Source organism: Crocodylus porosus, unplaced genomic scaffold, assembly GCF_001723895.1.
Source record: "Crocodylus porosus isolate Cpor-Errol unplaced genomic scaffold, CroPor_comp1, whole genome shotgun sequence".
NCBI classification, from domain to species: Eukaryota; Metazoa; Chordata; order Crocodylia; family Crocodylidae; genus Crocodylus; species Crocodylus porosus.
Window position 1 is genome coordinate 16246305 of NW_017728925.1, and position 9579 is coordinate 16255883.

Genomic DNA, 9579 nt, shown 5'->3' on the forward strand with positions numbered 1-9579 from the left:
TGTGTCTTGCTAGCACCTCACAATAAGGGGCATTTATACCTGTGGTCCAGGAGTTGGGAGGGAAGGCAAGGGGCACTTTAATTGGAGCAACTTGAAGAGCACCCAAAGTATCTTGTGTATCAGCATCCCCATGCTTCAAAATAATGGTAGGGGTGGTTCAGATAAAGTGCCCCACTGCCATTTTGAAGTGAAGGGACACTAATACACAAGACGCACGCAGCTGCTGGAGCGTGGTAATTGCCACACTTAATGAATCAAATCTGCTCTGACACACTGGAATTGGAGTATGTAGGAGCAGTCTCCCTGCTTGTATATCGGTACTCGATTTAACACCCATCACCTAAAGTGCATGAATTGAATGTGTAGATGTACCCTCTGAAAGCCATGTTTGCCTTTTAGCCGCAAAGCTGAAGAAGACCGAATAAGGAAAGAAGAAGAGAAGGCTCGAAGGGAGCTCATCAAACAAGAGTATTTGAGGAAAAAACAGCAGCAGATATTAGAAGAGCAAGGGCTTGGGAAACCTAAATCAAAACCCAAGAAACCTAGGCCGAAGTCTGTTCATCGGGAAGAGTCATACAGCGATTCAGGGACAAAGTGTTCTTCCACACGTAAGTTGGATTTGTTTGTTTCGTTTCACTCCGTTTGAGTCTGGAGATGTGCTAAAACAAAGTCAGACACCATGCTTGCTTTTTTCTTTTTTTGTAGCTGATAATTTAAGCAGTGCTCAGTCCGGTTCCAGTCTGTCTCTGGCATCAGCAGCAACAACTGAACCCGAAAGCATACATTCTGGTGGCACTCCATCCCAGCGGTAAACAATTAAAAATAAAGCCTCTGTTATGAAATGTGGTTGGGATTAAATACTACTCCATTTTTTCAAGTGGCTAATAGGTGGACATAACTAGTAGAGAGAAGCTTTCCTCAGTCTCATTTACATCTTGAACTGTTTTTTAACAGTACACTTTACCTTGGGTTCATTTTGAAGTAGGGATGATAGAAAGTATGGCTAAGTAATGTGGTTGGGTGAGGGGAAAGAGTTTTCCTGAGTGGCTGTCTGGTAAACCATTTTATGTTCAGTAAAATATAAATATGGCATCTACCCTTTGTTCAGAGTTGAATCGATGGAATCCTTACCAATACTGAGCAGGAATCCAAGCAGGAACACGGAGCGAGACTGGGAAAACGCTTCGACTGCATCCTCAATTGCTTCAGTGGCAGAATACACAGGTAGATGGTTTCTCTTTGGCTTTGTCATTTCTATGTTATCACTAGCTCAGAGTGCTAAATGTCACGAAAATGCGGTGGATTGTGTTGTGTTGAGTTCTTATTTCTGGGAACCTTTCTTGGGCCTGTTAGTGCACTGAAACTTTAGTTAATAGCAGCTTTAAATTCAGCCACTGGGTTACAGATGTAGAGAGTATTTCACATATTGTATAAAATGTTTTACAAATGGATAGATCTATCATCTGCAGCCAAGGTCTATGTTACAACTGTATCTGCTCTGATTCCACTGACTGGGAAACATACCATAAGGATCTGGAGCAAGGGTTCCTACAATCACAGTACAATCCTAAAACTGTAGTTACTCAAGCGGCAGAGCCAGGCTCAGATCCCACTCCACCTGTTACAGTACCAACCCCGAGACCCCAGCTTTAACACCTTATGCACATCATTAATGACCTCTAGTCCCTTCTGGAAAATGGCTGTCATCTGAAGGCCACTATGGCAGAAAATCTGGCTTACAGGCAGCCCCCTGCTGTCAAATGGTGTCTTTCCAGCAATGGACTACCTAGCTTCTCTTTTTACCAAGGCACCAGACCATGCCCTGGACCCAAGTGCCATCTGTGCCCCATCGTCAGTGCAGACCCCATCGGCACTGAGCCAGATAACATGGATTGTAATATCCGAGGTTCATTTACTTGTGCATCTACTAATGTTATATATGCTGTCACATGTTCACAATGCCCCTTTGCTGTCTACATTGACAAATCTCTGTGTGTTAGAGTGAATGAACACTGATCTGACATCAGTTCCAGAATGACACACAAGCCTGTGGCAGAACGTTTTAATCTTTCTGGACTTTCCAATACTGATCTTGGAGTGGCTCCTCGTAGACAACAACTTTTAAAAATTAATGTGAATAAGAAATTGTGGAAAAATAAATCACCTATAATCTGGATTGTTAAGTATGGTCTAAACCAAAGGTGGGCAAAATATGGCTTGTGGGCCTGATCCAGCCCACCAACAGATTTGATCCAGCCCATGGGTGGACATCTGCCAACTCCCTGGATCTGTCAGCATGCTGCTCTGGCTGCCGTGTGCTGCTAGGAGGACTGCTTGGGTCCCACGGTATCATGCATCAGCTGTGGACCCAACCAGGGCTTTCCACATAGTGGGCAGATGGCGGCATCAGCCGTGGACACAGCAGGCAGGTTCAGGAGCCCAAGTGAAGAACCTGCAGGCGATGTCCACAGCTGATCCACCACCCTCCCAGCATCATGGAAGCTCCTACGCAGAACTTGCCACTGGCGTCAGCTGTGGACACAGGCAGGCACTGCTACTGCACCAGGTGGGCAGGCAGCAGCATTGCTTTCTCTCTTCTCATCTCTCTGTCCCTCTCTCCCTGCCTTCCCCCCTCCCTCCAGAGCCTGGCTCCTGCCTGGGTCCACAGTTGAGCACTGGGGCTCCTGGCAGACTACAGCTTCGGTCAGATTCTGGAGGGAAGGAAGGATGGCGAGATGGTGATGGATAGACATGGCCCTCAACAGGCCCCAGAACTCATTAAGTGGCCCTCCAGCTGAAATAATTGCCCACCCCTGGTCTAAATCAAGCCAATGGATTAATCCCATTACCTGGATTAGCTTCTACAACCCCTGTGTCCTTCAGTGGGTTTACCTGTGTTTTTTCTCTCCTACCTGCCTTGCCTCTCTCAGGTGTTCCCCATCTCTTTCCTCCCTACTTCCCTATTTGTATTCTAATCACGGCTTTCTGTTAGAAGCTCTGCTTCCTGCAGTCCCTTCACAGCATCTGGTGAAGTAGGCTCCCTGCTTACAAAAGCTTATGCTATACATCGCTTGATTTAGTTGGTCCATAAATTGCAAATCTACCCTACCTTCTGCCTGACTGTAGACTAACACTGTAAACCACTTCTCACATTAAATACATCACCCTTTCCATAACCAGTTCCAAAACGCTTCCAGTTTTGGGGAGGTGACACTCCTTACTGTGATTAGTTGAGGAGCAGCTTCTTGACTGTGGCTAATTCATCTGTTGATACAAACCTGTCTTGGTTGTTTAAGTTTCCTAGTACTGTCTGCCCACCCACTGAATAAATGCCACCAGGCTGCCTGTTGACAGAGTGGAAAAGGTGCTTTTAAGTAGAAAGTGGTTGCTCAGAAGGAGATCGTTGGCTTGACTGAGCCCCTCAATACATGGAATAATGAGCATTCTTCTAGTTAAATTCACTTCACTGCTCACTTAATTTTTTATTTTTTAAATCACCACTGCTTCTTTTCTGAAGTGTGTTTTACATCAAAAAAGTGCTGAACATTATTCATCAGTGTAAAACCTGTTCAGTTCATAGATATGGATAGAATTAAAATTTTAAAAAAATTGATATTAAAGATACCTATTGATAATACACAGCAAGTAACCCGTGTGCTCATGTCTTTCTTCTCTAGGTCCAAAGCTGTTTAAAGAACCCAGCAGCAAGTCAAATAAACCAATAATTCACAATGCTATATCCCACTGCTGTCTTGCTGGAAAAGTGAATGAACCACATAAGAACTCAATATTGGAGGTAAGTAATTACTAAAACTGCAGGGTTTGGGATGCACTTGCAATAAATTATGATGCTTATTTCATTAATGTGTTATCTTAAATGCTCTTCTCTTAACATGCCTCTGAAGGAAAGCATGTTTTCATTAACCCAGTGTAGTCTCTCACACCATGTATTTGGGGGTATTTTTTGTGTGTTGAGGCTTGTACTTGAACAACTTATTTTGGAAGTGCATGTACATATTGCATGGGAGAAGGTCAGGCAAAAGTGGGAATTAAGCTGAAATATGTGAACAAAATAGTTTAATTTTTCAAGTGATGTACTAAAGTAAAACCTAGGTGTATTTTGAAAGATGATGCCTAAGAATAAGATCTTAAAAGTCTTTAAATTTTTTATATCTGCAAGATAATTTTTGCTTCAGAAGTTTGTCAAAGTACAGTATATATAATAAAGCAAATGTCTTAATATAACAAAATCTGTTTTTATTTTAAACTTGTGCATGTCTTTGAAACATTGCAGAGAATAGTTTGCTTTCTAAAAGCACTTTAGTTTTAGAATAAAATTAATGCCCCCAACTGCATTTTTAAAGGTTCTGATGTGATGCGCATATGAAAATAATATTAATATTGACTAGTTGAGAGGCTGTCTTGTTTAAAGTGGTTGAAGAGAAATCTGCAGTTCAGTTCAAAGGGAAATTGTGATATTGTTCCTATTATGCATTTATGTCTCAAAATAAGACATAGTAGAAGCAGTACAAGAAAGGGAAACAAGCCAGTGTTGTTAGAGTTATTTCTAGCTGAAGTACAGTATAAAGGAAGAAAAATAATTCAGAATAAATGTGGGAGATTTAATTTTTTCATTGTTTGTGTTTTGGCCATTGTCACTGAGTTTCTTTGGCTGACACAGATTATACCAACTTGCTTTCTCATCTCCTGGAAATGTCTAGTGTGACTAATCGTTCAATCCACTCAGTTAAATCAGTAAACGTAGTTTTCCCAGGCTTTGTAACATAGCTTTTTATGGAGAGTATTAAGTATTTAAACACTTGCTGTTACAAGAGTAATCTATAATTACTGCTTATGTAGGCCCGCCTTTGTGATGAGCAATGAAATTTCATTTAGATGGGCTTCCAAAGGCACTCATCTTTTTTTTTTTTTTAAATGTATATTCAGGATCACCATTTCCCTATTGTTTTTGGTTCTCTTGCCGTATTAAACCAGAAAGGCCTGTGCCTGTGCGAGACCAGCAAGGGAGTATCATGTTTTCAGTCCAGTAGGTGTAATGTAATTATTGCATCCGCTCACTGTATGTTTTCTTAAGGCCCCATTGCAGTGTGGAGTTTCTCTGCCACCAGTATCAACTTCAGAAGAAATTTAGTTCAATAGGTCACTAACTCATGTATTGCAAGGTTTTCCTTTGGCCCCCTTAGTAATATGAATTTCGGAGGAGTCTGCAAAACCTGGTGATGTCAAATTAGAAACAAATTGAAGCATAAATGTAGTGAAAAGGTGGACATGGGTACAGGTTATATTCCTATTTTGTTTTCTTTTCCTTTATTTCACCTTGAAGATTTCTCTATCTAATATTGTTGGTTGTTTTCAGCGCCTTGAGTTCTCCCTTTCCTTACTCTGGCAGAGCCTTGTGTTGTCTCACACATCGGGGTCTGCTGGCTCTCTCAATGTTATTTCAGGAAATATTAGTTCACCACAAAAGTGCAGAAGATTCAAGTTAAACCTTTATTACTTCAAAAATTTTGTTGTTAAGCAACTTCGTCCTTAATGTATTGATAGCCCAATACTGTTTTGCACTATTTATTATGAAGAATGTCCATATTTGTCTTCCTTCAAATATAGGAACTTGAGAAGTGTGATGCCAACCACTACATCATTTTGTTCCGTGATGCTGGTTGCCAGTTTAGAGCACTTTACTGCTACTACCCTGACACAGAAGAAATCTATAAGCTGACTGGAACAGGGCCAAAGAGCATCACCAAGAAAATGATCGACAAGCTTTACAAATACAGTTCAGACAGAAAACAGTTTAACGTGATTCCAGCCAAAACCATGTCCGTCAGCGTGGATGCTCTTACAATCCATAACCATTTGTGGCAAGCCAAGCGACCTGCAGTGCCAAAGAAGACTCAGACTCGGAAATGACACTGAATTCTTGGGGAAAAGAATGGGATTGTGTTGAAAGAAGAAATGTTTACCATTTTGCTCCAGTTTGGTATGAAATGTGCAAAACCATAACCAGTTTTTTTAAGAAGCTTCTAAGCAAAATCCGTGGATGCAAGTAAATAAGAATGAAGGAACAATGCCAGTGTTTTTGGAGAGAGATGAATCTGCTGTTACACCTGGCGCTAACTACTGAGGCTTTCAAATGAGAGACAGTGCATGTAGCAAGATCTGTAACAAGTGGATTTCCTTTTACTTGAAGTTTGCATTGGTACAAATTGGGAATAATTAAGTTTTGTTTCCTCTCCATCTCATTCCTTCCTCTTTTCCTGTCGCTTTTAAAGTTGGCAAACTCTGAACTTCAGTAGAAGCATTGAACAGATCTTGGGTGATGACTTTTTTTTCCTTTTGGAAAAAAAATAGCCTTTAGGGAAAAATGTCCTTTTGAGACTCTTTTTTTTTTTTTGAGGAGCTGTATAATATATCATATTGTTGTACTGTATCTACTGCCAACATTAAGTCCAGCTCTCAGATTTCCGAAACCCGCACCCCAGCCTGTGCTGCTCTGAACAAGGTTTACTTGTAGTAATCGGTTCACTGCAAAGATTGCAGGGTCTTTTATAAAAAAAAAAAATTTAATAATGGTGAATTTAAAGATGAATATTTCTGAAACACAATCATGAAGAGGCATACAGGTGCTACTAGCTGGAATATGCCTGGTCTAAACTTGAGGCAAGTTGAATGGAGCACAGTTATCATTGATTTCAGTTCCAGGTAGTGTCCCGAGGACGTTTTGCTTTAATAAAGACAGATTCTGGTAGATGTAGAACGTTTCCACTCTGAGCACGTTACTCCTGTACGACGGTGCACTTAATGATCACAAATTGTAATGTTTTTATTCTGTCATGAAATGTAATTCTTCTTTCTTTGTCCTGTCTTTATTCTGAATGAGCAGCATGCTCTAAAATGGAGTGTGTTTGGTTTTTTGGTTTTTTTTTTTTAAATTTTGGGGTGATTATATTAATATATATATTGATTTGTTTTTCTCATTTAAAAGCAATTTTTAAACAAAAATTTGCATTCGTTTCAAAAGTCCAAAAAAAGTCGAATGGCTTTGATTTCTTTTCATGTTGAAATATTAAATCTTGAGTTATGACCTGAAAATCTGTGTGTGTTTCAGCAGATCAGATTTTTTATTTCTGGGGCAGCAGGGTTTATTATATTTGCAGTTCTTGTCCATTCTTTCATATGACTCTTCCCCTTTTTCCCCTGCTTTAAAGTAACTCTAATTCTCTAACTACAGTGCAACTTATCTGTCAGTACGGTCCGCGGCTACATCTTTCTTTGACACGACTACCTGAGGGTTTTGTAGGTTTATATCTTTGGTTTGCACATGTTTACTTTTATTTGAAGTGTTACTTGAATACGTATCTCGCAGTGCCCACGGCACTACACCGATTCTAGAGAGAAACTGAAGCGCTGAAGTACGAGACAGTGTAATTATTAAATTTTAAAAATAATGGGAGTTGAAAAGTGAGTTTTGTACAGAAGGGGGAAATAGGGTACATAATAAACTGTTCAGTAGAGGAAAGTGAAGGTCTTCCATTGCAATCTTCTCAGTTCTTTCCCCTTTTGGATACTTTTTAAATCGGCTGCTGCGACATATTGTACATTTTGTTAGATAGCTGGCTGCCTGTAAATAACTAAAGGCTTTATGATTTCTAAAGTGCTAAGTATTAAACGCTGTCCTGAGTGTAATTTTTCTGTTATCATGCTTTCCATGCTTGTGCTTTATTTCTCACTGTTTGATATTATATACCATATTTATTTTATCAAAGCACTGAAATTTAATAAAAATCATTAACTGATTTCCTTTTTTTTATTCCATGTGTAATTTTGTTATTTTGACCCATCATCCTGTCAAAAGAACTAATTGTATGCTTTAAAGATGTGCTTTTCTACTCGCTTGTGGGTAAAGGTTCCTAATGGACTTACCTATATTTGTTTAATAAATTATTAGATAAGTGCTTTTAAGCTGCTAGAATTTGACCAAAATAAGAGGAGAGTTCAGCAAACCCAACAGCATTTTTCCCCCCAGTTTCTTCTTTGACATATTTAATTTAAATCCGTTAAGGTGGTTAAGTGTCCTGTCAACATTTTACTTTTTAGAAAACTGAAGCAGATTCTAGTTTTACAACGAGTCGATGTAGAACTAGGAGTGGATCCACAGATTTCCGACTCAGTTTTGATGCCTGGCTACAGGATTTTGTAGACTCCTCAGATTTAAATTAGTTAGGATTTTTTTTCCCCTCGATACAGAATTTCAAAATTGCACTTTATCATTGTCCTGTGTGCTTGAATTGTGGCACTGATTATGGTGCATGTACTTAATGCATTGATTTACTTGGAGAATATACAGTAAGTATGCCATAAGTCTTCCCCCCAATATGTTATCAAACTAATTCAAACTCTTGTGCTTTGAAGTAGTTCTTTTTAAGATGGACAGTTTTTCCCCTTTCTTTATACCTGAAAGTCTTTCCCCTAAAGGCAAAAGGCAGATCTCCTTTAGATGATTCCTTGACGGACAGTCCACCTCTAAAACAGGTGCTGCATTCCTAATATTCTCACGGAGGCTGCAACTTTGCTGCCCATGGTAAGGAGAGCTTCTGCCACCCCATTTTATGCACTGCATCATAAATTTTGGCCACATCTCTTGAGACAACACCAAATCAGAATCTCCGTTTCTGCTAATACTTCCTGTGTATAAGAAATGTCCCCCAAATGGCCATTGTTTCTGACTGTTGTTACAAAGACACCTATTGCATCAGAAGAATTGACCTGGGGAGGTCAGGAAGGAAAGGGGCACTAGCTCCAAGTCTGCAGATCAGAGGTGGTGAAATGTGCAGGCCAATCCGTGGGAGTGCAAGGAGTAGGAAAAATTGGAAATGTGTACAGGCACCTTGTGATCTGATATGGGGCGAAAGAAAATAATGTCATTTGTTCTAAACTGCATTTTAAACATGATGTTACATCTGGGAATAGATAAGTACTTGAATTCCCCCCCTGATAATTTCATTTTAAAATTGGCCTTAAACATCTTTGCTCAACGTTTGCCATTTTATACACCTACCCTCTGAGTAGCCAATTGGCAAAAAGCCCCAACCCTAAAAAGAACAAAACCTGCAAAGAAAATGCTTAGGCATCCTTTAGAGGTTCTGATCCTATTTTAATTCAAGTTGAAAAGATGCCACGCAGACTGCCTTTTGGGGTGAGAAAATGCAAACTAGATCAGTACTCTGGCATTTAGTCATGCACTTTTGTAAAGAAGAGAGACGTACATCTTTAAAGTGTCAGCTCTTCATGCCGTAATTTTTTTTTTTCAACCTTCTTTACTTTAGTATACTCTGTATTTATGTGCAATGTGTTCCATCTGTAGTTGGTATATCTTTGGATGTCTGTTTTTATAATATCTCCAGTGGAATAAAAACTTAGTGCAGAAAAATGGTGGTGACGAAAATACTGGCTTATTTTGAGCAAATCAGCATATAATCCATTCAAGCTCTGCACCAGGCTGTTAGCAGAGTAGGGAAGGGTGCTAGCTGGAGGTCCGGAATAAATTGATTTTTTTTT

At 39.7% G+C, this 9579-nt stretch overlaps 1 protein-coding gene across 2 annotated transcripts in view; it reads left to right on the forward strand.

The window, feature by feature from the left end:
- Positions 1-7817, forward strand: part of CAMSAP1 (calmodulin regulated spectrin associated protein 1) — a 41579-nt gene extending 33762 nt beyond the window's left edge. For both annotated transcript variants that reach the window (XM_019540951.1, XM_019540952.1), the window contains 5 exons: positions 400-608; positions 706-808; positions 1109-1224; positions 3678-3796; positions 5629-7817. In XM_019540951.1, coding sequence (XP_019396496.1) covers positions 400-608; positions 706-808; positions 1109-1224; positions 3678-3796; positions 5629-5931 — 850 coding nt within the window. In that variant the 3' untranslated portion in view covers positions 5932-7817. The remainder of the gene's footprint in view (positions 1-399; positions 609-705; positions 809-1108; positions 1225-3677; positions 3797-5628) is intronic.
- Positions 7818-9579: the final 1762 nt, after the last annotated feature.